Below are 27,641 nucleotides of genomic sequence, written 5' to 3'. Positions count from 1 at the left end.
GCGCCCGCCCCTCGCGCCCCCTCACGGCTCCCCGGCGGGGCGGGGCCAGCGGCGCCCGTCGGGAGCGGAGCCGAGCCCCGTGCCCGCCGCGGGGCGCTGAGGCGGCGGGGGCCGCGTCCGAGCCATGGCCGAGCCGGGTGCCCGGCGGCGCTGCGGCCGCCCCCTGCTCCTCCTCGCCTGCCTCTTCGCGACCGTCCTCGGCAAGCCCGGAGCCGGCCCCGCTGGCCGTGCCCCCTATGCCGGTAAGGCGCCCCGCGGGGTGAGGGCAGCCCTCTCGAAGCCCGGGCGGGAGCTGCTCACCGGGACGGGCGCTGAGGGGACCGGGGCGGGCTCTGAGGGGGTCCGGGAGCCGCTCGGGTGCGGCGGGGCTGAGGCCAAGCGCGGCCCCTGAGGAGCGCTGAGGAGCCCGGCGGAGGGGACGGGAGAGCCCGGCGGGCAGCGCTGCCGAGGCGCTGAAGCGGCTGTGCCCTGCAGCCCCGCTCCTGTCACCCCTCGCACAGCCGCCACCCCGGGGCCGTGGAGCTCGCCTTGAGCCGGCGGGAGGGCAAACTTCGCCCAGCCCGAGCCGGTCACCGCAGCGGGCGGTGATCCTGCACGTCTGGAGCGCGGTCACGGCTGTCTGAAGTCCCGACTGCAGTATTCAGGAGCAGAAAGGGAATTCGTGAAGAATAAAACGGACTCTTCTGAGTGTTAGCGCAAAGTTTAAGAAGTGTGGTTTAGGGCCAGTGAATTGCTTTGGCGTCTTGTTTTTAGTTCAGAACACAAAACTGCGATCTGTTACTGCTAAATATGGTTTAGAAGGCGAGTCCTGGTCAGTTGTTAATGAAGCAGTGCTTTTCATCTCCGTGAGAGGTCTTGCGAAGTGCCATTGCTATGGGGCATTATGTGGTGTATGCAAGTACCTGCAGCCACGTTACACCAAACCTGGCCTTTTGGCACAAGGCAGGAGTTGTAACTTTGAGAACGCACCGTACGTGGTAAGCATAAAGCTGCCTTTTCACGGCGTTTGATCTAAAATAAAATGAGATTTGCTGTTAAGCTTAGGAAACATTACTGCTGCCTGTTATTAAGGCATGGGCCAAACTGAAATAATAACCTCAGTAAGTGCAGTTGACATACTGGTAAAATTATTTTAGGCTGCTGTTTTGCGTGTGGTACAGCAATCATTGTAATGAGTAGAAGTGAATTATGGACGTGACTTTGTTTTGATGATACTTCAAAAGCAAATTAAAATAAATTTGCTGTTTCCTTTAGTTAATAGTTTGGTGATGGACTAACCTTTTATCCTGGATCATTCTGATTTGACAAGACAAAGCATGAGCTGATTTAATATTCAGCCAAATCATAAGTTCTGTTCCTTGCTGTATATCTTAAACGAGCAGGCGAGATTTAAATGCATGGATGGAGCCGGGACTTAACCAGCACCCAGAGCACCGCTGTGCCATGTGTGGCGCTGTGGTGGTGTCTCCTTGGGAGCTCCTTCGCCCCAATGTACGCCGCTCAGCTTGGCACAACTGATCCTTCTCGTAACCAACGGGGTGCTGCAGGCCTTCCTCCTTGGAAGAGGCTCTTGGGTTGTTTTTTTGTTGGTTTGTTTTTATTTTTTACTCTTTATATATTTTTTCTTTCTTTGGAGATTTTTAGGAAGAAAAATGTGAACACTGATTTGTGGAGAAACATTGATTTGTGAGGATAAGGAAAAGGAAGTACTTGGGTACTTTCCCACTTTCCACAGTGGTTAAACCTGGTTTTTATTTGATATATTCCGAAATCTCCCACTCTGCCTCTGCTTTTATCAGTTTCTGAATAACTGTGAGCCATGGTTTATATGTTCTAGTGTGTACAAGACTGGAATCAAGCTGCATGAGCAAAATGCTGTTGTGGGCAGAAGGTAATGCCAGCATGCAACTTTTGTAGCACCCAGGGCTGTGCTGGCAACTTGTCAAAAGCCCAAGGCCTGTGTCCTATTTGCATAAAGATTTACATCCATTGATATATTGTTTACTTAGGTTTGCTTCCTCTAAATTAAATCTGTATGAATAAATGGCTTGACCTTTAAAATTCTATGTACTCGCTCTTCCTTTTACTCCCTGTGCTCTCCACACTTGCTGTGTAAATGTCTTCTGCTGCTTGCACGCAGCATTCCTCAGTGCTGCCTTTGTGTTTCATCCTCAGTCCTTGCTGGCAGGTCAACAGTTGGATGAGAACGATGCACGTCTCCTATGGTGAGCTGAGGCTAGAAGTGGCCTAAGAGAGGTGACAGACTCCTGCATCTCTTGAATCCAACAGAAAAGGGCCCAGTGGCTTCTAAGATACCAGAACTCCTTCCCTGAGGCTCTGCCCATGCTTCTAGGCAGCCTGTTCATAAATGTGCCCTCTCTGCCAGGCAGGGAGGAGGATCGGAGTTCTCTTATCTGAAAATGGAGCAGAGTGTGGGTGCCAGAGGACTCATAAGGAAGCGCCCTGCACCTGTAGATGGTGCTTCATCAGGAGACTGCCTCTGGCCATGGCTTTGCTGGAGAGCACAGGAAGGTGTTTGGCACATCCGTGTACTTAGCGCACAGCTTGGGTGTTGGGAAAGGGGCAGTTTGTGCTCCAAACAGCACGTCTGAAGAGTGCCACGACAGGGAAGGGGCAGTCTGCAGCTGATCGTGTGTTTCCCAATTAACTGCAAGCTGCGTGGCCATACAGTATGCTGATCTGTTATTTATAGAACTTGCACATGCATTCGTTAATGTGAGCAGTAATTATCCCTTGATAATAAGCTGTTAGGAGATAGTCTGGTTGTACTTTTCAACTACCAAGCAGGAAACTTTCATCTTTTAAATTAAAATTGAATGTAAGAAATATCTTTCCTGCTTTCTGTCTGTGTACTTCTGTCCCTAGTGGTTACGGCCAAGCAACATCACAGTTCAAAATCCCTGGGAGTTTCATGCCTGCAATAAGGGTGCTGCTGCTGGTTGGCAGCTTATTGCTGTCCTAGGTATGAGAGAAAGTAGAAATCCTCCCAGGAACTTGAAAACCCTGAAATAAATGGAAAATTGTAAAAGTTACTGCAGTAGCTGGTGGCTATAAGGGATGTCGTAGCACACAGTGACAGGAACATAGGACTGTTACCTTTGAGGTACCCAGATAGTGTCTGAAAAGAAGAAAGCAGAACAATTCTGCACAAAGAGCCACCAAGAAGCAATGGTTAAGAATAGCTGCTTTTCGTGTGCTGGTGGGGTTTGGTTTGGCTTCGGTGAGTTTTCTGTGCTTGTGGTGGTGTTTGGCTTTATTTCTTAGCCAGGGAAGAACAAAAGGCCCATAGGAAACTCAGAACACAGGGACTTTGGGCTCTTGCTGAGTAAACTGGGCAGAGTTGGTGGTCATCCTGCTTCAACTTAGGGGCATCCTAATAACAGCTGTTCTGTGCTTTCTGGATGCTTATTGCTAACTGGGTACTTGAACTTTCAGCAGCTGCCAGCAATCTGTTCACTAAGGCACAGAAGGAGAAGTAGGGAAAAATACTGACAGTCATGCAGAAACTGTCTCGATCATTTTAAGGGGGGGGGGGAATCAATGAAAAGACTAACATAATAAATTGAGCATAAAATGTGTTCACACCTCTTCTGATCAGTGAAGCGGTGGCAGGAGGTTCTTGAAAATGCAAAGAAAGCTTTAGACAGAAAGAGATCTGTGTAGTTACTATTGAAAATCATCTTGTTCTGCTTTTTCCTGTCTGCTGCATTATGAATGTGGCTTGCTGTTAAAGTCATCACCAGCTACCCAAACACTGTGGTGCGACCAGGGCTGTAAACTTAGAGGAAAAACACAAATGCTGAATGTAGAAAAAATTGGAGTTTATTGGAAAGATGGAAACGTATTTTAATTTCTCTCCAAACGACCACTGAACAGTTTTAGAATAAGGTGTAAACTGTTGCTGTTGCACTTGTAGCCTTCAAGGTGCTTCCTTTGTTATAAATCATGTAAAATGTACTAAACAAAATAGATTATCACCTTAAAAATGCAAGTGCACGGAAAGTACACTTAGTAGTGTTATTTTCATTGTAGTGATATTTGGTTATGTATCTGCATTAAGAATACGTATTTATTTGAAATGTGCACCTTAACATTAGGTTCCTAAAAAGTGACCCCTTACCCATCTCCCCTGGACCATGAATCTCATCTCCAGGCACACCAGGTGGCGATCCAAGGACAACCTGAGGTTGCTACCGCTCAGTTCTATCAATTAGGAAATGCTTTGACTTAAGTCATTTATTCCTGGAGTTCCCACGTGTTCTTTTTCTAAAGAAGTGTATGTGTTTTGTCACTACTATTATTACTGCTTGCAATTTAGCAAACAGGATGCTTCAACTACAAACTGTGACAAAGTTGGTGGCTTTCTGTTTTAAATCATGAGCGTGCTTTGCAGAGAGAAACTTTTGGCCAACTAGCAGCTCCATGACTGAGGGCTCTTTGTGTTCTTGGCATGGAATCACTGAAAAGATTGAGTGGGGAAGAGTTTCAGGTGTAAGTAGTAGTAGACATTGTCACTGGGTTTGTCACGGAACAGGATGGCTACTGCCTTGGGTTCAGGACACAGAACTTAACTGATGTCAGCCCAAGTAAAGCCATGTAAGCACAGGGGTGCTCAGAATGGCCCTTCAGAGGCTACGAAACCTTCCCAGAGGGTGGGGCAGTTTGCTGGTGGCAGAGCTGGGGGCTTCCATCTCCTTGCTCTCTGGTTCAGGGTGAGACTCATGCTGCGGATTGTTTGCTTGCTAATCACGCTACTCATAGGTTTTATCCTCTTTTTGCTCACCTCCGACTGGTGTAGCCAGCCTGCTGTCCTAAGCTATTAACTGTATTTCCCTTTTCACTCCTTCTGTACTTGTTTTCTGTTTAGCACCAGTTCTTCAGAATCTTTTTCTTGGTGCTAACACCAGTAACAAACTTCAGCAGTTCCACACCTTGTAATCCTAAAAGCGTACAGACACAGAAAGGAGAACTTGAACACCTGCAATTTGTGTGATGGGTGAGATGTGTGGTCTTAGGAAATAAAATATCCAAAGGTGGGGGGTTATTTACTTTATTTTTGCCAGCTCTTGTTATGCTTTTACCATCTCCAGCCTGCCCACGGAGCTCTCCTGGATGGAAGCTCCTCTTAGCGGGCAGCATGCCCCAGTGTAGCAGGAAGCACAGCAGCTAACCAAAAGTCTGGGAGGAGCATGGATATTGCTGTGAAAGAAAGAAGTCTGAGAAAACTAGTTGGATGATATTGTTAGCAAAAGTGGTCATCTTATTAATTGGTGAGTATACTGTAGGTCCAAGTGAAAAATGTTTGAAAACACTTTTTTTTTTAAGCCAGGAAAAGCGTTAAGGGAGCACGTCCTTGTTTAGCACAGCATAAGAGAAGCTGCCCCTGGACAGCGTGTACCCTGAAGGTGCTGTGCTGGTGTACCAGAGGTCGTCTTACAGGAGCATGGACACTGTGGCAGTGCAGCTCTGCCTCTGCATTGCTTCAAGGTCAATTATCAGAGAGAGAATACCCAGCTGTGTCGTCACTGCAGATTGTTCAGAAATGCAGTACAGTGTCCTAACTGTAAAAGGGAAATGTAATTAATGCTAATGCAAAACTCAGGGATTTATGAAACATTAGGCTGAAATATATACGAAACTATTCATAATTCAGGAAATAGGGATATAGAAATAAAGAAATTAAGTTGTATCCTCAGGAAGTATTCTTTCAGGTGTCTGCAAAAAGCAGGACCTGGCAAATCCATGTAGTTACAAATAAGAAGTTGTCCCTGGCTAACGAGGGTACTTGGAGCTTGTAAGGTATCAGTACAAACAAGTACACCTTAACCCAATAGCTGTGATGGGTTGCATGCATGCAATGCCGTGTTGCCGCATCCTTCTGGGCAGCAATCCTTATGTCTGAAGTGTTTCCATGCATCCAGCACAGCAGCAGCCAGGGTACAGGGTGAGCTGCCCCTTTGCTCCCTGCCCCTCCGCGTCCCCGTGGCAGCACACGGGTAATGGGGCAGGCAGCTGTGCAGCACACGCAGGTAACAGCTTAAGGACCAGCGATGTGGTGTTTGCCGATGAGTGAAGTACTGCGTAAACAGAGGGGTGTTTTGGAGCAGGAGGGTGGGCTGTGTGAAAACCCAAGTGCTGATTTGGCACGCAACAAGAGCTGTTCAGCTGCACCTTAGCATACGGTGGGATTTCCAGGGAAAGGGATCCTGCTGTTCCTGCTTTGCTGATCCTTTCTGAAGCCACAATTCTGCTTTTATCCCGACTTGGAAATTTCAGGCACAAGCCAGTTTGGGCTCATAATGCTGTTTCTCCTGGGCTGTCCCAGAGCTGCAGTGCAGGAGGCAGGGAGCCCTCACAGGGCTGGGCTGGCAGCACAGCACTGTGATGGATGGCAGGAAACGAAAAACTTGGGTGCCCTAGGTGCCTAGGCCCAGCTGAATTGATGCCCTGATGGGGTTAGGCAGTCAAATGCAAGCCTTCGAACTGTTGATCAAGTTGTGAGGCGGATCTTGAGAACTGTGTTAAAGTGAGAGGTGGTGTGCAGTGTGGTGCTACCTGCCCAGGTTCAGCTCAGTAATCTGAGGCAAGTGTGAAAGCTCAGTCTTCTTGTATCTGACAGTCTGTGGTTTGCTGAATGTTTATGATAATAAACTTCAAATAGAAATTGTTTATTTAACTGACCCTTTTGTTTTCTTTCCCTTCTTCAATGAAAAATCCTAAATACCATGACTGATTTTTCTGCATGTGTCATTCACTACTTTATGTCTGCTATGTACACCAAATTCACCTCCTTGCCAAACAAAATAATGTTAATCTTTTAAATCTCTACTCATGTGGATGTCTGCCTCTGCTTTTAATCCAGTTATGCCATTTCTGGTGCTTTTCTATTCTTGATGCATCTTTTTTTAGACTGGTAGAGAGCACATCATTTCTAGAAAGGTCGTGCCATGCATGTATGTCATGTCAGTCGGGTTAAATCCCGTCAGTGAGCAACAAAAATCCTTTCCTAAAGCAGGTGCTCCTGTTTCCTGCTTCTTGCTCTGAACTCGGCCTGGGCGTTGGAGGCCCTCCCGAAGCTGTTCTGGTCAGGGCGATGCCTGCAGCTTGTGCTGCTTCTGGAGGCAGTGCTCTTGTTCCACGCTGCCTTCACCTGAAAGCTCTTCTTACACAGGTTATTTTCAGGGTACAGATCTTTCCTCCTCTCTCCCCAAATCTTCCCCATGTTCATCCTTGTCATGTTATTTAGGGTATATAATTTTTGACATCGTGTCTCATAACAGAGAAACGTGAAGCTTTACCCTAGATTGGGTAGCAGTGTTTCTACTGATTGTACTTCAGTGAGACAACAGGGCTAAAGGACTCAACTCTTGTGGGTCCTTTAAGATAAAGGACAGCAGTTGCTTGATGGAGTACCTAGGATGACTTAGATACCTGCTTTCAAATGTGGGCTGCTCTCTGCCTGCAGTTCCTACATTTACAGTGCTTTTATCCAAAGCTCTTCCAGGTGTTCTGTTTGCTGTTCTTTGTAAGCTGCCCACAAAGATTTTTGGCTGTTCTGGGCCATCAGTTGGTCTCCAGGCCTTGAGATGGATCCTTGTGTACTCAGAAAATGAGCATGCTATTACTTAAAAAGAAAGGTGCCTTCCAGTCTATAAAAAGTTAGAATAAATAGAGGAATCACTGGTAAATAGATTAGCACCTGTTTTTAAAGTACAAAATGGAGGGGGGTGGGGGGGTGGGGAAGAGCTCTTATGCATCTTATGCATCATAGATGCATAACCATGAGAAGAAGTAAGGTGTGGAACATGAAGATGATTGTATTTCAAACAGGAGCACAAGTTATGCGATATACTGAAGACCTGTATAGTGTGGGTGCAGGTTTTAGGAAGTGCCACCTTGGTTTAGAATGATAAAACTTCAGTCCCGTATAAGTTTTCAGTTGTAGAGGCTTTCTGTAATTACACGGCACCAGATCAATGACATAAGTGCGTTTTGCCTTTATTATTGTTAACGTTATCCTTGTGTTCGTGAGTCATAGATTTAAACACTGCAGTAGTGGTATGGAGATGCTAATAAAAGCAGGTAAGCAATACATATGCACAACGTTGGCCACGCTTCCAGATGAAAGGGGATAAGATGAGAAATTTAATACTGCATAAACATAATTGCAGCTGTTTGGACACAGGAAGGCAGATGTACTCTGTTCATTTAAATCAATGTTAATAAGTTATTTTTGTTGTATAGGCATATCTGAACCATCTTTTATTGCTAAAAGTGAAGATCGCTTGTTTAAACACTTATTTGAAGACTATCAAAGATGGGTTCGTCCAGTGGAACGCTTGAATGATACAATAAAAATCAAGTTTGGTCTTGCAATCTCTCAGCTAGTAGATGTGGTATGTATTTACTTTTTTCCCTACTTATTACAATTTTTGAATGCAGTATGAGGTGAATTAAGTGTGCATATTTTAGCTTAAATATGGTAGATTAAACATTTAAAATGATTATAAGCACAATGAGAAATACATTTTACAAGGGGGCATGAAGATGTGTTGACAAATTAATTGAGAAAACAAGGGGCTTTTATGTTTAGTAGTTTTCAGCCGCCCCCCCCCCAAAAAAAAAAAAAAAAAGTGAGTGAAGTAGTGAAGTGCTTAATAAGCCTAGGGAATTGTGTTTTAATATACTTATTCACTAGGAAAACAAAAAAAAAAGCCAAATTTTAGAGCCTTATTTGTCAACTCTTTTTTAAAATTCAGTAACACTTGCAAATACTACTCCTTTTTTTTCCCCTTCCTAACCAGGAAAAAATAAACAATATCCCTGAAAGCCTTCAAATACATTGCTTCCATAGTAAGAAAGATTATCTCTTGGCATTACTTATCATGTAAAAAAGATGAACCAGATTTTGTTTTCTGAAACTTTTAACTTCAGAATATTCTTCTCATGTTGAATACATTGGTTATGGCTGCAAGAGGAGTTTTTCATCTTATAGCTCTTTTCCTCTTAGAAAATCAGTAAGACTGCATGAAATACAGTCAAAATAAAATGAAGGGAGGAAAGAGACACAGAAGAGGAAAAATGCAGCTTTTAAAAAAGTAAAGTGTAAAAGGCTCTCATATAAATGTACTTACCAAAGACTGGAATGTTTTTAGAAGTGTTTTCTGTATTTAAAATTACAAACCTGTATGAACTATAGAGGTTAGTTACTATGAATGTGCTGTGCAATCTTTTTCATAAATGCACTTAATTTTTATAGGATGAGAAAAATCAATTGATGACAACAAATGTCTGGTTGAAACAGGTATGTGTAAAATATGAGTAAAAAAATCTGAAGTTTCGTAACTGCAAATCAAAAGTCGGAAGTAACGTTGTTAAATATTTATGTATTGAGAACTTAAGTGCATAAATTCTTGTTTTATGTATTATCTTTACAAAATGTCCCTAGAAATGCTTTAAAGGATTAATTGCTATAAAAGCCAGTTTGTTTGTTTTAAAAAAAATAAAAGTAAATTGGGAGGAAGAAAAAGTACCTGATTAAAAGAAACCTGACACTGCACTGCATGGCTATTTAACAGACCAAGGCATGTGTATACCCATGAAAGTTACTGCTTTGGTACATAAGCTTTCTTTTAAAAACTGTGTTAAGAAAAGTATGATGGATTTGTGTAATCGTTTGTATTATTGTTTAATGTATTTCTGTTGTCAGAAGCTGGATAACTACCACTGAAGAATTTCAGAGTTGTATATGCTTGCTACAGAAAGCTACTTTTTCCTCTTAAGAAAATTTGTTTATCATCAGGAGAAAGCCTTAAGCCTGATAATAATCAAAGTTCAACAATACTTTGTTCAACAGTTAATGGCCACTGTGAGCTTGGGAAATGCTTCTCACAAATCATTCTCAATTTAAGTTTGAGGAATGGTTGCAGACCCTAATTGTACTTACATGCTAACTAAATTATTTTTATTCGGGCAACTGCCTTTTGTTTTTCTTGGTTCTTCACATTCTCTTCTTCTCCAGTAACTAAGTTCAGGCATTTATTTTCTAGAAAACTTTGTTGCTACTTAGCAAGTATGAGATAGGAATATGTTGATGAGAAAACTTTGTTCTCTCTTAGTAATTTCTGCAAAACTTGTTGCAGTTAAACCAGTTCAAATGAAACAAGAACTGACCTGAATGTGTTTAAAACTATGTCTTATGTCTAACTCTTAGAAACTTGCATTTTTTTTCTTCTTGAGATTTTAATTCAAATATAAAAATACCAAAATACAACTATGTTTTTAATGGTGTTATTTTTAGCATTGCTGGTGGAAATAGGACAGTGATTTTTTTCTGTTTGTTTTGATGAAAAACTTTATATTGCTTCTGATCACTTTGCAAATTTCTTGATGTTCATTCAGAACCTATTTTTTTCCTCCAAATTTAATTGTTTCAGCTTATAATACATTTTATTTGTGTAAACATGCTCTGAAAAATTAATTTAGTATTTTAAGGTCTTTGCAGAAATACTTTGAATTGTCTCTTATAACAGAAAACAAACATGATGATATCGGTTTACTGTTCAGCATATTCAGTGTTGTATGCTTTAGAAGAGTTTTAGAAGTTTGATGCATTTATTTATTTCAAATTGCCTTTATATCTGTTTTCATCAGATCTTGTCCTGCCTAAATAAACTTCACAATTATGATTTTTTCATTTCATGCATCTACAGGAATGGGTAGATGTAAAATTAAGATGGAATCCTGAAGACTATGCTGGTATAACATCTATTCGTGTCCCATCAGATTCTATTTGGATTCCAGACATTGTGTTGTATGACAAGTAAGATTTTAATCTTTTCATATAAAATACATTTAGTCTTTCTCACTTTACCATCCAAGCTGCATGTACAGGGCTCGCTGAATGGACCATGCATGTACATTTAGTAGAGCTAAGAATGTGTAGAAGACATTAGAATTTGCCTCCAAATGCATATTGATTTTGTTGCTATGTAAAATGCAAGTTTTGGTTTGCTTCTGTATAGCATTTCCAGTCTTTGAAAAGTTCATTTCCACTTATTCATATTAGCTCTTTGTTAATTAGAAGATAACGTCTTGCACAGTGTTGGGTACAAACTAATAGTGTAGAGGGAGTGTGTGATGGGAGACGATTAATCAACTCATGCTGTTTTAAGTCATATTCAGCATGGATTTAAAATGAAGGACCCTCAACTGTAAGTTTGTTTTCTGTAAAGTAATGGATCCCAGAAGAAATACATTTTGAATGAGCCTTTCTGCTTAATTCAGGTGCGTGTACAACACTTCTACTTTTTATGACTTGCTGAGATGAGAAAAGCTGTTACACTGATTATAACTTCAAGTTTGGAGGTGGCAACAAGTATTATCTGTCTAGAGTGTTGTTTTTTTTCTTGAATGATAATGATTTTATGAAATTTAAATATATTTATGCTGTATTAGCAATAGAAACATTGGAGTTTGGTCATGGGGCTAAAAGTCAGGATTTTTACAATCCCTTGTTTTAATCATCAGAACCACCAACAGTTGTACAGATATTTTCATGACTTGAAAATGTTCTTCACTATTGAAAATCTGTCTACCTGTATGAGATTCAGGTTTAAAAAACAAAACAAAACAAAAACAAACAAACAAACAAAAACCACCCACCAAAAAACAACCAAAAAAACTTGAGAAGTGGACTCTGCAATACAAAATTTTGAAGGAGCAAACAGCTGAAATGACATTAATGAAACATATTTTCCTGTTTAAAACACACACACTCCATCATAAATGCATACATATATCTCTTTTTCAGTGCAGATGGACGTTTTGAGGGAACGTCTACAAAAACTGTGGTAAAATATGATGGCACCATTGCTTGGACTCCACCAGCAAACTATAAAAGTTCTTGTACTATTGATGTAACCTTCTTTCCTTTTGACCTCCAAAACTGCTCTATGAAATTTGGTTCCTGGACTTACGATGGCTCACAAGTTGATATAATTCTAGAAGATTATGATGTTGACAAGAGAGACTTTTTTGATAATGGAGAATGGGAAATAGTGACTGCAACAGGGAGCAAAGGAAATAGAACTGACGGATGCTGCTGGTATCCCTTTGTTACATATTCGTTTATAATTAGACGTCTGCCACTCTTTTACACGTTGTTTCTCATTATTCCTTGTATTGGACTTTCATTTCTAACTGTCCTTGTCTTCTATCTTCCTTCAAATGAAGGTGAAAAAATTTCCCTTTGCACTTCAGTCCTGGTATCTTTGACTGTTTTTCTTCTTGTCATTGAAGAGATTATTCCATCATCTTCTAAAGTTATCCCACTTATAGGAGAGTACTTGGTGTTTACTATGATATTTGTGACATTGTCCATTGTGATAACTGTCTTTGCTATCAATATTCATCATCGCTCTTCGTCTACACACAATGCTATGGCACCTTGGGTTCGCAAGATATTTCTTCACAAGCTTCCCAAGCTGCTTTGCATGAGAAGTCATGTAGATAGATACTTTGCGCAGAAGGAGGAAACAGGAAATATGAACGGATCAGAGTCATCTAGGAACACCTTGGAAGCAGCTCTAGATTCTATCCGGTATATTACGAGGCATGTTATGAAGGAAAATGAAGTTCGTGAGGTGGGTGTATTAGTCATATTACACTAATCTTGTTAGAAGTAGAAATTAAACAAGTAATGGTTTGGTAAGTGGTTGCATATTAAATATGAGCTAGGATTTCCAATTTTTGTACTTCATGGGAAAGAAGTATGCTACAATATGGAGATACTGGGCTGTCCTTGGATTCTTTAAGTACTTCTCTCTTTTTCTTTTTTTTTTTTCTTTTTTTTTTTTTTTTTTTTTTTAAGAAATAAACTCATGTTAATTATACGTTTTCAGTCACTTGTCTGTTATAAGAGCATGTACTGTTAACATCCAGCAGCACTGCAGGTATTTTCATGTTGAAATAAATAGGTATTTATCATTTTAATTTTGTACCTGAAGGCTACCTGAAACATATGTTTGGTTTACATCTTCACAATAAATACTGCTAAGCCTTATTTTGGAGCTTTTGATTCCAAATAAAAGCATTTTTTTTAATTCCATAATTTGTATTATTTCAAATACAGGCTATTACTGTGTATTAGCCATTTTGTGCTGCGACTGCACATGGACTCAACAATCATAAGAGGTTTCTTGTAGCCCTATCATTATTGGTTTTTAAATTATATTGAAAGATGTCTGAGGGTTGTTTTTTCAGTCTGTACATTTGCACTCTGAACTATCCTTAGTGGGTATTCACACCACGCAGGTAAGAGCATTATGAATTTATTTTCTTTCCTTGCTTTGAAACTGGCACCACTGGAGCATGAGAGATCGACCTGCTATTTTCAGGCCAGTATAGAAATACAGAAGTTTGCTGCCTGGTCTCATGATGTTGCTACATGTTTCCAACAGTGAAGTCTGAGCTTCTTTCAATTTACACAGAAATGATTGTCTTCAGAAGTTGCTAGTTGTTGAGAGGTATGTGCTCCTGTGCTAGTCTAGGAGTAAGCTAACTCCTCTGATGCAGCTTCTCAGGACTCTGTTATCGCAAGAGATACAGCCTGGATTTTGAATAATTATGCTATCTACTGTACTGGTATATCCACTGTACTGTTAAAACAGGATCAGTGTATATGCAATACATTGTATAGCCATGCCTTGTTTATACAAGGCGAAAAGAGTAGTTTGCTATTAAATATATAATTTCCAGTAAAATGATAGTTAGTCTTTTTTCTTACTGAGCCTACTCTGACTATGAGTGACAAGAAAGATGATAGCTTTTTTTTGTTTTGTTTTGTTTTGGTGAAGTGTTGTTGTGATTCTAAACCTTAGAACTGAATACATAGATGACAGGGGGACTCACCTGTGTTTTGTTATTTGGCCTCCAGAGAATGCAAGTTTTACCTGCAGAAAGTTGTTAGCCCTGATTGTTGAAAATAAAATGTACACAACTGGTGTTGTAGCCTTGCCTCTTAGGAAGCAGTAGGCCTGGGAAATGCAGACAGCTCCATTTCAAATGAAACATACTTGTTTGGCAGGGTTTTAATTTTCTTGTGTAACTATATTACACATACTTGCAACACTGTGTGTAGATAGGAGTGATCCTATCAAAAAGGAAAAGAGCTTTGAAAGTACTGTAAGTATTCTCCCTGGTGTGTAATTCCCTGCAGTGATAACATAAGTTTTCAGGTTTTGTATATAACAGTAGACACAGCTATTGTATTAATCTTATACAACTTTTGCATCTAGCTCCTGCCTGGGAACTCTACTTTGTGATGAGGCTGTGGCATGAATCCTAAATCCTTCTATGTTATAAAATTGCCTACAGGTTTTTCTCTATATATAGTTGAGGATGTGCAATGCTTGTTAGGGTCAGTTGCTCCATTAAAATCTAATATTTGTGCTGTATGGTTTACCATAAAGAGAAGTCATAAAGAGAAGTTTGTTCCTGCTCTAGGTCATAGTGTGATTCTTATATGTAGTGTGTGTGTAAATATAAAAGAGGAGTTATCAAATTGACCTGATTAGGAGGGGGAAGCAAATGTGAAGTGGTTAACTATTGCAGGGTTTGATGCTTGATGCTGTATTTTTACCTGTTCCTGCATGTACTGAACAGCTCTTATATGTTCTTTGTTTTTTAGGTTGTTGAAGACTGGAAATTTATTGCTCAGGTGCTTGATCGAATGTTCTTATGGACTTTTCTTCTGGTTTCAATAATTGGATCACTTGTGTTATTTATTCCGGTTATTCATAAATGGGCAAGTATAATAGTACCTATGCACATAGGCAGTACAAATGCATAAAATAGTTTTGGATCTGTCTCTTGCTGACATCCTTCTCTAAAAAGTTTGCAGTAACTCTGTTTCCATGCATGTTCTTTATAGGCATGTTTCTGATAAGAAAAAAAATGAAAAACCCCAAGCCATAATATTGTTTTGATGTTAAAGCATGACATATAGGACACCCAGAAGTCAATTTACTTAGTGCCAGTCTACTAATATACTTCTAAATCAGGTCAGGCTCTAAAGAACCTTTTCAAGCACTTGCATGTATATGTCAGAAACAGTATATACTGACACCTACTGAGAAGTAGAAGGATTTAAAAATTTGTAATGATGATTGCTGTAGTCTTATTATTAAATTACTATGCAAATTGTTCTATTGCATATTAAATGTTCGCAGATACTTACACAGTAGGGTTGCTTATTTCAATTTATTATAGTATGCAAAGGTGAATTTGTATTGGCATCAGCTGTCTTCAGTGTATTGTAATTGTACGGAGTTTCTACAGCGTAAATGAAAAATGATGATAAAAATATAATCTGAACTTTATGCATATTCAGCATACAAATAGTGATTTGTCTGTGTTGTGTCTTCATAAATTTTCAGTGGAATTTGCTGCTGAACTTAAAACCTTTTTAACTCTATCATACTAATGTGAACACATAACACAGTAGGCCTTAAAACACTTACAGGATACATGGATATTGAGATCTCTGTATCAGCTATGGAAAGAGAGGCAAAGGCAATTAAATGAGGTGTCCAAGTTGCACAATTGTTCTAACATGTCAGAGCATTCAGATTTCTTTCTTCTTGATGAAGATTGTGATACTAATCTTAGTTGCAAACATGTTGCGTTTTCCCAACCTTGTTTGCTTTGCAGAATTAAGTTTTGGAGCACAAATAGCAGGAATTTGAAGAATGAATTTCTGAAGGAAATAGGCTGAAAATTCATATGCCATGTAACAAAGTACAGACGATTAAATTTTCGCATATGTTAAACAGAATTTAGAAAATTACCTTTATAGGTTCTCTCACTTACAGAATCACATATAACTGAACAGTAAGGACTTAAAGCTTTCCATTCTTTCTCTTTTTTTTCTGTGTTGAAAACTAAATAACATATGTATATATATTGCAACTTTTTAATTATATCATTAAAATATATTTTAATAATGAATTTAAATTCAAATTCATTTCAATGCCACTTTTAAGAAAAGTTTTATTTCTGAAAGAGACGAGAGTGTTTTCCTACACCTAAGTTTTGATAGTTACTTACGATGTTATTTTATAACACATTTGTATCCTGCAAGACTAATGGAGTAATGTAAAGGAAGAACAAATCTTGGTAAGTTTTTTGTTTGGTTAAATTCTCAGACCAATAATAGCATGTTTAAGTGAAAAGTTTAATGTAAATTGTTATATTGTTAATAATGTAAGTAATCATAGTTATGGATTTGGGGAAAAGATACATTTTTCCTCTCTCTATCACTTTTAGAATAGCTCTATTTGACATTGTATTGATTATAATACTGATTGCTAATGTCATAACTTATATATAACTGGAAGTTTATTTCAAATTCTTTCGCCTGCAGAATGTTCTTGGTTTTGTATAGCTTCTTCAGTCTCATTGGCAGGGAAATGATGCCAACCAATGTTCTATTTTCTTTTTAATATTTTTTTTAAATCTATTTCAAATAATTATGATTGAAAAAGGAATCTCTTCTTCAGATATACGATTACATATGTCATTAGATATCAGTATATTCTGTATTTCCGCAATAACTTATTTTAAAGTTGAATTTAAATGATTATCTAATTTAATCCATTAATTACATTTTTAACTTTCTCAGTATTACTAAGACTAATGCATCAGTAACTTTGTGTGAAAATGAGAAGTGCTTTAGTTATCTTTTCTCTTCAAAATCAAAATTTCTTTTTATATTCCTCCTTGGTTTTGAATTGCTTATTGAAATTTATCTGAACAGAAAACAAAGTAAGGAAAGGTATGGACTAGCTATATATATATATATATATATATATATATATAAAATATATATTTAACACCCTTACTGCATCTTTTTGTTAAATGATGGTCGGAGACTGCCCAATTATATCATGAGATGTTTGGCAGTTTATTGGCAATGGAGTTCCAATCTTTATCCTAGTAACTAACAATTTCTGCAAATCCTTGAAATTCTTTAAGGTGTTTCTATAATCATATGATATGTTCAGATTAGAAAGATGATGCTCAAATCCTTGGGGTCTCCAGCCCATCCTCAGGTTTGTTTGAAATGAAAAAAAAATAAAAAATAAAAAATAAAATGACCCAGAAGCATGCACCTCTACTTATGTAACTCGTTTCTGAATGTGCTGAATTGTACCTAATGCTGCTTTATATGGCTTTTGTTACTCAGTCAAAATAAATGGGAAAAAAATCAGTTTTCAACAGCTTCATTCTCTTTATTTTCGTAACAGTTACATCATTTGATACCACTGCATTTCTAAAAAGTTTCCAGTTTGATATGGAGAGAATGGTTCATATCTTTACAAAACTTTTTCTCATTATAGTATTTTGTTGCACGTTTTATTCATTATTATTATTAAATGATTTGCAGATATTAAAAAAAAAAAAAAAAAAAGATAAGTCATATACCCAAGAGACAATTTTAACATACTTTACAGGAATATTTAATATCTACATGCTTTCTGTTATAATAAAACACTGTGCAGGATGTTTCTGTGTCCAAAATATCATACCGCATTTTGATACTTTGCATTACCCAATGACTGCATCTTACTGTGTTTGATTTGTATAGTTTTAAACATTATTAGGTTTAGATAACTTTGACAGACTCCTCATGCAGTGACAATACGGGGATACACAGACACTACATGACAATGCTTTAATTACCATCATCTATTACTCACCTATTTCTTCTGTAATAAATGTGCCCATAGTCCTTTCTTCCTACAGTTTGCATCAGTTTATACACTAGGTGGCAATGTTCTGCATTCAAGCAATTTGATATGTATGCTTTCTAAATCATTTCATCCTCACGAGGGCATTCCTTAAACTAAATATGAACTTACTGCCAGAAGATCCTGTCAGGAATTAAAAGTACTTAACACCAGACAAAGTTGCCCAAAGTATTCTACCTGTCTTGACTCTCAGAATATTCATGCAATTTTCAGTTTCTTTACTAGCTTTTTAAAACATCCATGGAAAGTTTAATGTATGATCTGCATCTTTTCCAATTATTTTAAAAAATAGCTGGCAAGCATTACTTTGGAATTAGCTGTCATAACCGTTCAAAATATTTTTTTAATGTTTTCACATTTTTTAATAAAGCCTTCTTGGTAAAGCAAAGTTGAGGCCAAGAAAGATCCTTATACTACTACTGAAACACATAGAGAGATCAGGTGCTTGGGTAGGAGTGCAGAGTTTGGTTGGCAAAAGTTTTATTTGACTTCACAATATAACAATTTTTACATTTCATCTCCAGCCATCAAAGGTTGTAAAAACAATCCTGCTGTTCCTAGAATACATACCAGGATGAAAACCCATAGAAAAATACGATCAATTACCATGGCAACATATTTCCAGTCATCCTGAATCTGAAAAATAGATCAAATAGCAAGTAAGCAAGTTTATTAGATAAATAAGTTGCATTAGCTGTTAGGAGCATTTCATATAGCAAGCATAGATTTTTTTTCCATATGTAGGTTTTCTTTCGTGTATGTACAACTTTCATGTTGCTGTTTTTGTTGATAAATTAATTAATCTTGAAGAAGCTTTGTTTGAATATGCTATTAGTGTTAAAGCCAAAAGCTGTTTCTTCAAATACAAGGAGTTGTTCACCAAGACACTAAACATGAGGAAGTACAATTTCTCCTCTGTATGTTAATCCTGAAAGTGAAAAGCCTTACATTCTTAAGTGATCAGGTTTGCGCAGAAAAAGCTTACTGAAGAAGACTGTTCCTATTGCTCTTTAAGCAGCATGTAGCAAAGATTAATTGGTATATAGTTATTTGATATGTTTCCTATGTAATACTGAAATTTTACCATGTTCTCTTGCAAGATGTAAAACCAATCTCCTTACCTCACATTTAAGAGGGAATGAAGTTTCCAATTTTTTTTTCCATTGGCCGTTACAACAGCAGTGGCACTGAATGTATATGTATCTATGTATGTTACATATTAATAGTAACTACATTAGGCGATCATTTTAGGTACTCTTCAGATCATAATCTAAATTTAGACTTAATTTTTCTTCAGGAAGGGTAATGCGAAATGGAAAATTTTGTTTGTTTGTTTTGTTTTGTTTTTGAAGTCTTTTGAAGCTGTTCTTGAAGGCAGACTTAAAAAAAAAAAAAAAGCATTTTCTGTATCAAGTATTCTAAAGTATTCTAAATCAAGTTCTAATCTCAGCATAAAAAAACTAACTTCATCCTAACTTTGAGTGCCTTACTGCATAGGATTTAGATTCAGTGATGATTGTAGTGGTGTGGTTGCTGTTCTTAGAATGTTTAAGGAATGCTGATACAGATTTTGTTTTGTTTTTTAGTGCATCAAGATGCAGATTTATGAAAGGTGATGGTCCCTATCTTACAGCAATTGTCTCATTTCACTTCATTACTTTATTCCACAGCAGCAGAATAGGAAATGTCTTCACTGTGAAGGAAGTTTAAGTCTGATTCTCTCTATTGATGGTCAGGTGTAGGGAGAATGTAACTTTCTAAGGGCACAGAAACAAAAAATTCCACTGTTAAGATTATAATTTGGAAAATCTACGCTATAAATCCTGTAGGAGTTGATACTGAGCTGGCTGTCTAGTTACCCTAACACACTTCACCCTGTGTATGTGTTGTCAATGAAAAGATTGCAACAGAGCTGCTCACCAAACTTACCTACGTTCAAAGTTGCATATATTCGTAATATGGCTTGTGTAATTTACTTGTATAAAATAATGGTGTTGTTTTTTTTAAAGATATCTTTTTTCTTACAAAATATATTAATTGCAAATACTGTCTGCAGTTTGAGTAATAGTAAAATACATTCTTACCTCTTTTGCTTCATTCTGCATTTTCATATTTTCTGCAATGTATTTAACACTTTCAATAGCATCTCTCATTTCTGGTGACAAAACTGAAAATGAAAACAGAGGATCTAGGGATTCAGAGCTTGAACTTCTTGTGAGATTGCCACTGAAATCCGAGAACTTCATTCTCTGATACTGGCAACAGCTGCATGCTGTATCTTGACATACAAAGCCATCTTTGCAGCATTTGGTTTCAGAACTGTTGAAGCAATTTAAGTTTGAAAACTCAGACAGGTAAAATGGTTTTGACTTATGATTAGTCTCTTCATCGCTGGCAGGCCTTGTCATAAACATGATCCTGGGAAGTAAGTTCAAGAAGATGGTTCTCACCCACACAGGCATTGTGTGCGTCTTGGGTGTTCTGTAGTGTACATTAAGTACAAATACCGTAATGACAATAGACAGAGTTACAAATATCATGGTGAAAAGGAGGTATTCCCCAATCAGTGGAATTACCAGGGACGTAGAAGGTATAGTCTCCGTGATAACAAGTAGAAACACTGTTAAAGATAGAAGGACTGATATACAGAGTGTCACTTTCTCACCACAGTCTGAAGGCAAATAGAAAACTAATACAGTCAGAAAAGAAATCAGTAGACATGGAATAATCATGTTGATAGTGTAAAATAAAGGTAAGCGCCTAATGTAAAGAGAGTATGTGATGTCTGCATATATCTCTTCACAGCAGTTATATTTGATGTCATGTTTATAACCAGGAGCTTTAATAATAGCCCATTCTCCACTCTCCCAGTAATCCTTCAGGTTCATTGTAGAGCCAATTAAAACCAAGTCAATCTTGGCTTTATCATAAGACCAGGAACCAAACTTCATGGTGCAGTTCTGATAGTCAAATGGGAAGTAGGTTACATCTATTTTACACGAGCTTTTAAATATAGCTGGGGGTATCCAGGTCACATCACCTGTGTATTTCAGTAGGGCCTTTGTCTTGTCATCGACCTGGAAATCCCCAACTGCACTGTAAAGCAAATAAAAATAACAGTCAGAATGCAACTGATCCAGGTAGTTTCATATAAACAGTTCATGTACATTAAATCTTTAATCTGGTTTGTGAAAGGCAGCAGTTACATGCTGATGTGGAACTGAACTGCATATGCAGCACTGTCAATGGCTGTCATAAATTTTCACAGTTAAAAATTAAAATAAACAGCTGTGTAAATTTATTGTGTAGAATTTGAAAGGCAATATTCTCTTTTACAGGAACAGGACTCAGTTCAGTCAATATACAAAACAGCAAATGTGAGAACCCAAGCAAGTCAGAACCCAAGGGCTGATAAGAGGATGTGCAGTACTGGTATTTCCACCTCATCTGTGGACCATGGAGGTAGTAACTATAGATAGAGGTATTAGGGTTTGGGTGTATCTTTGCCTAAGTAGCACATTGGTGTATTTTTTCTTTAAGTCCCACATTGTTATCTTGATCTTGTGACAATTTCATTTGTTCATGTGAAAAAGTAAAACTAAAAAGGTAGTTAAACTTATTTAGGTCTGCAGTTAGAAAAGGACTGTACAAAGGCATAGAGGTAAGAACAGCTGTAGGGAGATGTGGGATGTTGAAAAGCAGTCTTTTTCAGCAAGTTTAGTGAACTTGCTGTTTGTTTGTTTGTTTGTTTTTTAAATAATAAATATCCTCCCTTCTTCCTAAAGAATACAGTCACAGAATGGTTTGGGTTCAAAGATCCTTAAAGATCACCCACTTCCAAGCCCCCTGCCATGGGCAGGGACCCCTCCCACCAGCCCAGGCTGCCCAAAGCCCCATCCAGCCTGGCCTCGAACACTTCCAGGGATGGGGCAGCCACAGCTTCTCTGGGCAGCCTGTGCCAGTCCCTTGCCACCCTCATTGTAAAGAATTTCTTCCTTATGTCTGATCTAAATCTCCTCTCTTTTAGTTTAAAACCATTACCCCTGAATTAAGCTTGAATTAAGAAGATAAACATGCAAGAGTCTTACTTGTTATATAAAACAATATCTGGCTTCCAGATCTGGCCAGATGGTACTCGGATAAATTCAGCACCTCCATAGTCCGCTGGATTCCACCGGAGCTTGTAATCATTCCAAATCTAATTATGGAAGAAGTGAGCCTACATTAGGTTTGTGATGAAATTGAAATTCTGTGGACCAAAGTCAAAACAAGTGCTGTCATATTGATTTTAGGGTTGTTTTATTCTGGACACTACAATGATTAGATGTTTCTTAGTTAAACGTGGATGTTTAGCATTTATTCACATGGAGACCATGGGCCCATGGGGCTAAGTATGACTTAGGCATGTACTAGTCCCTGTACAAGGAATGTGTACCCAGTAGATGAAAAAAAAAAGATGAAAGTGTAGGATGGGAAAAGTAATTTAGGTCTCAAGAAGCCAGGTCCACTGTTAAATGGTAAACACGAATTGTTAGGTAGCTCCAATGCTAGACGAGAGCATTGAATGAAGGACCCCCACAGCAGATGGGTTGGGAAAAGCTGCAGGTGGCCTCATTCAGCTAAGTAACAGTCTTGTTCGTTAGTGCTCGTTAAGCCCCAGTTTAACCAATTTGAATATTAAGCTGAAGCTAGATATTAAGTTGGTTATTAAGCTGCTATTTACAACGGTAATTGTTTGAATTTTTAACCTATAAACTTCCTTGTAAGTGAAGTTGATGCTTTTGCTTTGTTTTCACTTCTGTGGTGGCTAAACACCACGGCATGGCCAGGTGAGGGACCTCCACGCTGGGGTGTTTCCTCTGTTCATTTTCCTAACCACCAAGACACTACTCTGGGGATTTCTGAGGGGAAAAAATGCATTTGGAGGCGCATTAAGTGTAGGAGGGTTGAGGCTGCAGCTGCCAGCTCTGCCCCTGGGCTCCACAGCTGCCTCCCGCGGTGGGCCCCGCGGCTACGCGCTGTGGCAGCCACAGCTGCTGGCAGAGGAGGGCGGCGGGGCGGCAGCGGGCCTGGCGGCCGCTCGTGAGGGGCAGGAAGGGCCAGAAGCGCCTCCGGGCTCCTCGGGACGTCGGCCGCTGGCGGAGGCGCTGAGGCGCCGGGCGAGCCGCAGGGGGGCGGCAACGCTCCCGGTACGGCACCGGGGCTGAGGGGAGCGGCGGGGACCGGGGCCTCGGGGCCCGGTGCGGGTCCCGCCCGTCTCCCTTCGACGCCTCCCGGGGGCTGCGGTGTTCCCCTGAGGGGCGGGGGCCGGGAGGGCTGAGGTGGCCCCGGCGGGAGCGGGGAGTCCCGCCGCGCTGTGGGGAGGGCGGCGAGCCCTACTTACGTGCTTGAGCCACAGGTTGGTTTCCATTATCTGGTTGACTTCGTCCTGTAAAACAGAGCTGCGTCGGGAACGGCGCCGGCCCTAGCCTGGCCCGCAGGCGCCCCGGCGGGCCGCGTACTCACCACCTTCACCAGCTGGGACATGGACACCTCGAAGTGGATGATGACGGGGTCCGAGACGTTCTTCACGGGCCGGACGAACTGGTTGTAGTTCTTGAAGAGGGCCGCGTACAGCCGGTGTTCGGCCTCGGAGCCGCCGCAGCCTGCGGGGGCACGGCGCGGTGAGCGGGCACGGGGCCTGGCGCCCGCTCCCCTCACGGCCTGGGGGAGGCCGCACGGCGGCCACCCGTGACAGGCTTTTCTCACATGCATCTCCCCAAATTAGCTCCAAAGACAGAGTGAAGGAGTTACTGAGGAGTTCGAGGTGCAAAACCGCGTTTCCCCTCACAGGTCTAGGCCCCCAGGCCCGCGGGAGCCGCAGGGGTGCGGAGCTGAGGAAGGGACGAGCAGAACCTCACAGACCGGGCAGTGTGGGAGCTGCTGGAGGGCTTGCAAAAGATTCCAGACAAAGGGTAACTTTCTGCTGTCTAGCCCTAGTGATGTCGGTGTGATAATAGTGATGATAGCAGGGTGCTTGTTGAAATATGCAAATAAGGATTAAAATTGATTAACCATTGTATTTAGCGTTGCTCAGTGCATACAACGAAATGTGGTAATTACCCATTTGTTACTCTAAATAATGTTTATTTGCAGTATACGCCTTTTCTACGTTTTGCTGCTGATACTGCTGCTCATGGTGCCTTGTGGCTGATGGGAAAGCTGTAAGCTGGAATCATTGAACCACAGGCTCCTTCAGCTGTTTACAGTGAGGTAGGTGTGAGAGCCTGTGTTTCAAACTACATCTTTATTCCCAGATGTAGCTAGACAACAAGCATCCTGGCAACTGGACGGTATTCAAAAGTCAGTGCCCTTTTATTTTTTGAAGGCACTGCTGGACAGCACATTTTCTAGTACTCCAACCTTAAATAAATAAATAAATAAAAATAATAAAAAACAACTGTTTTTGTATTATTTGGCAAAGGCACAGACCTTAAGTCTGTTGAACAAACTCCACAGTTCCTCTGGAGCACAAATACAAATCTCGAGATATTTGCAAAGACACTTAATATATTTTCCTCCAGGCTAGTGTTTTTCAAGGGGATAAATACAGGGGAAGCAGAAGTATCTGCAGGTGGCTGATCTGTTAGCAGATGACATTTGTAAGAGCTTTTCTCACCCTCAGACAAAAGGTTCCCCTCATGTCAAGCTGTATTCAGTGAAAACTTCAAAGACAATTTTATTTTCAGATTAGTGAAATCACTTAAGCCAACTTGCTAATTAAAAAATGAACACACTTCTTTGATACTTTTTAACTGCTAGCCTTACCCTAATTATTTTTTGTTATCTCTCAGATTGAGACTTCCTGGGAGAAATACTCAATCGTCTAGATGAATCATGTTAAAGCTAGATTGTAACTACACTTTACTATAGTCAAACCCAAATTGTCAGACTTTTTATGTGTCACCACCGATCTGATTAATCTAGCACCTGCTTTATCTAGAGAATAAGTGTATTAATATTTTTTCTTTTGAATGTAAATGTTTCTGTGCTTTCTATATCTGCAGATATAATGCATGCTGTTTGCAGCACATATTTAATGCTTTTTAATGTTGTTTCTTTCTTCTAGTCCTTCAGTACTCTACAATATATCAAACCAAACCTTTACATGTATGGTGCACTCCATAGTGTTAAAATGGCTCTGTATGTCTTGTTCGGCATCTTGATTCAGAACTACTTAACCACTTCATAAGAAGGAATTAAGAAAACACAAAACACTATGTAACAAAAAGCTGCGGTAGGATTCTGTATGTTTCTTTCATTAGTTTGTAATAAGCTTCAACATTTTTTAAAATAATTGGCACCAAAGCCATCTTCTGCTCACCTCTTTAGCCCCCCCTTTACCAACAAAGAAAAAACAAATTAAGGATCACTCACCTTGAGAGAGAATGCAAAGAGCAGCGGTTAGAAGGAGAGCGTGTATGCTCTCCATGGTGTTATGAATTACTGTCTGTCGACAGAGGCTGCTGAAGATGAGCTGAGCTGCGAGGATTGTATGAGCATAGGAAGTACGGGCAGCTCCGCTCCTCCGATGTGTGAAATGCCTGGAAGCAGCAGACGGCAGGACCCTGAGTGCAGTTCTGCGCAGTGAGCTCCCATTAGACTTGCTGTGCTGCCCCCTTTCCAGCTACTCGGACTGTCAGAGCATTGAAAACAGCAAATAAATTGCAGACAGAATAGATGTTATTGTAGGCAAAGACCAGTGTCCTGACAAGATTAATAGGCAAGAGTCCATAAACTGGTGTGTAAACGAACCTGGTACTCTGACGAGGCTGAAGATTTTTCCCGTTAGCTGTTATAGAGGATTTTTCTTTAAAAAATTCTCATGCCAAGCTACTAGGAGAAGTTTAGTTAATGAAAATCTTATAATTGAATTGTGTCGAAATGGATATCGGTATTAGGGACACCTGATTTAGCAGTGAACTGAGATCATGAGACCTGAATTTCCAATTATGCTTTTAATGTTGATTTTTTTTTCCTGACTGTGTCTCATCCTTGCAGGTGGTAGTGCTAGGTGCTTTACTGTAGCCTGGTTCTTCACAGTATAAGAAGGATGTTGCTGTTCCCAGGGGTAATTCAGCACAAGCATAACTTCCCAGAAATCTAAGCCCAGAGTGATACACACAGCAGCCAGGGTCTGGCAAGAGACAGGGGTTAGAGTTGGAGGAAAAATTTAACCAAAGCACTTGAGAATAACTGTTGGTGGACCATCCCTGCTTTAAGGGGTTATAAAGGTGGAATTTGGGAAGGGGAATAAGAGCATAGGATCCCAGCCTGATCCCATAAAACCCTGTTGTTGAAGGGAAAGGAGATGGGGGAGAATGGGACGCTGTATTTGAAGTTCTGGTGAAGGTTACTCTCACACCATGACCCTGTCTAGAAGAGATCCTGGAGGCTGTAAATTCTCACTGCTGAGGAAATAGATTCAATCTTTTCCTATTGTCACGTATTTTCTTTGTGAAGTTAAAAATCAAAACAAAAATGACCCAAAACAAACAAAAAAACAACTGAAGTTCCTGACAGGATCTCTTTTAGCAGAGTTTTTATAGTAAAAAGTCTTCAGGGGAGAGAATACTGCATCAGTCAAGAGAGAGAAGTGGGAATATAGTTTTTGTTTGTTTGTTTTTTCTTGGCATGTTTTTCTGAATTTAGGCCTTTTAGTAGGAACATGTAGCTGAAGTTGAGGTGTAAGGGATTGCCTTTTTCCTCTTGCCTGGGAAAGGCTTACTGCCAGGGATCATCCCATATCAGCCTTTCAGAGCCGTCAGTGTTTGGTTTATTTCCTCTTCAGTCAAAATCACGGTTTGCAAAGTGGCTCATTCCCCAGGTGCCCATCAGCTTCTTTATAAACTTGTATCTCGCTTTTTGCCTCCCCCTGGCATGGCCAGGTGGCGCAAGACTCCTGCTCGCAGAGCTTGCTGGACTCATCTGGGCAGCGGGCGTGGAGGGAGGAGGGAGATGGAAGCGGTGAGAGGGGAGCGGAGTGGGGCGGGAGGCAGCCCCTGGTGGGTGCTTCTCTCTCTGTTGTTAGGGAAGGATAAATGACGACCCCATTTGGCGCTGTGTTAAGAGGCAGTGCTGAGAGAATGAGCGTCAGGCTGGGTTCAGCTGCTCTTGGCACAGAGCTTGTTTATCCAGTTTCTGTCTCTCAGAGCATCATTCACTCCATCCCCAGACACAAGCTCTCATGATAATTTCTGTAATTCTATTAGCTTAGAGGAAATAGGCTTTACTGTCCATTTGATTTTATTATTTTTTTCCAGAGAACTCAGCCATTTGGTCTTGCAGCTTAACCCTTTGTGAGCACATTTTCTTGCCTTGCCAGGACATTGAGATTAACTGTTTTCCCTTTCTGCCTTCTTGGTTTCCATGAAAGGGCAGCATTATGACTGGGATTTTTGTTTGATTGAGTCCTAACCAGAAATGAGCTAAAGCTTCAAAGATCAGATCCTAGCCTGTGTTCCCCAAAATTCTGTATCTAAAGCTGAGGAGTTTGGAAATGTCTGGTCTGCAGAGGCAGTGAAGAGCCACTGTATCCAGAGGTACAGGTATTTTAGCTTAATTTACCTAGTTGCTGACATTTCCAGCTGTATTTGTATGAGTAGATGTTTTATCTCTAACATTATGTGATGAAGCTCCTGGTGAAATCAGCTCAGATGTGAGGTAGGATTATTTTTCTGTCCAGGGAGAGTGATACAATAAGAACACGTCACCATGACTGCATTGCAGAAGTACATAGAAGAATCTGTGTGGACAGGGGAAAGCTCATTC

At 40.1% G+C, this 27,641-nt stretch overlaps 2 protein-coding genes and 1 long non-coding RNA gene across 4 annotated transcripts in view; 2 read left to right on the top strand and 1 right to left on the bottom strand.

Moving 5' to 3' along the window:
• Positions 1-66: 66 nt before the first annotated feature.
• CHRNA5 (cholinergic receptor nicotinic alpha 5 subunit) lies at positions 67-17,284 on the top strand. Its single transcript, XM_084531834.1, has 6 exons — positions 67-242; positions 8,266-8,417; positions 9,281-9,325; positions 10,734-10,843; positions 11,834-12,665; positions 14,711-17,284. Exons 1-6 carry the CDS (start codon positions 125-127, stop codon positions 14,870-14,872), a joined length of 1,419 nt encoding a protein of 472 aa, XP_084387960.1. The 5' UTR covers positions 67-124; the 3' UTR covers positions 14,873-17,284.
• Positions 17,285-18,294: 1,010 nt separating this feature from the next.
• Positions 18,295-25,937, bottom strand: CHRNA3 (cholinergic receptor nicotinic alpha 3 subunit). 2 transcript variants are annotated; one of them, XM_084531815.1, is made up of 7 exons: positions 25,626-25,937; positions 25,248-25,506; positions 23,337-23,476; positions 23,215-23,259; positions 21,920-22,029; positions 19,916-20,927; positions 18,295-18,467 (listed from the first exon to the last, which is right to left on the bottom strand). In XM_084531815.1, the coding sequence occupies exons 2-7, from the start codon at positions 25,300-25,302 to the stop codon at positions 18,339-18,341; spliced, it is 1,491 nt and encodes a 496-aa protein (XP_084387941.1). In that variant the 5' UTR covers positions 25,303-25,506; positions 25,626-25,937; the 3' UTR covers positions 18,295-18,338. The 2 variants fall into 2 exon arrangements, with proteins under 2 accessions (XP_084387941.1, XP_084387940.1); XM_084531814.1 differs by having other exon boundaries at positions 25,248-25,937.
• The window catches only part of LOC311442525, a 97,185-nt gene continuing 92,917 nt past the window's right edge, over positions 23,374-27,641 (top strand). The window contains exons 1-3 of the long non-coding RNA XR_014696704.1: positions 23,374-23,494; positions 23,664-23,785; positions 23,967-24,083. This is a non-coding gene — a long non-coding RNA (uncharacterized lncRNA). The remainder of the gene's footprint in view (positions 23,495-23,663; positions 23,786-23,966; positions 24,084-27,641) is intronic.

Source organism: Aythya ferina (genome assembly GCF_964211825.1).
Source record: "Aythya ferina genome assembly, chromosome: 11".
Lineage (NCBI taxonomy): Eukaryota > Metazoa > Chordata > Aves > Anseriformes > Anatidae > Aythya > Aythya ferina.
This window is presented reverse-complemented; position numbering and strand designations above follow the sequence as displayed.

Bases quoted from the DNA above. Each gene is read 5' to 3' on its own strand.
- CHRNA5 (XM_084531834.1), top strand. From the start codon at position 125: ATGGCCGAGCCGGGTGCCCGGCGGCGCTGCGGCCGCCCCCTGCTCCTC. The intron at 8,418-9,280 runs GTATGTATTTAC...TAATTTTTATAG, and splicing joins TCTCTCAGCTAGTAGATGTG to GATGAGAAAAATCAATTGAT. The intron at 10,844-11,833 runs GTAAGATTTTAA...TCTCTTTTTCAG, and splicing joins GACATTGTGTTGTATGACAA to TGCAGATGGACGTTTTGAGG.
- CHRNA3 (XM_084531814.1), bottom strand. From the start codon at position 25,302: ATGGAGAGCATACACGCTCTCCTTCTAACCGCTGCTCTTTGCATTCTC. The intron at 23,260-23,336 runs GTGAGTACGCGG...TCTGTTTTACAG, and splicing joins TGTCCCAGCTGGTGAAGGTG to GACGAAGTCAACCAGATAAT. The intron at 20,928-21,919 runs GTAAGACTCTTG...TTTGCTTTACAG, and splicing joins GATATTGTTTTATATAACAA to TGCAGTTGGGGATTTCCAGG.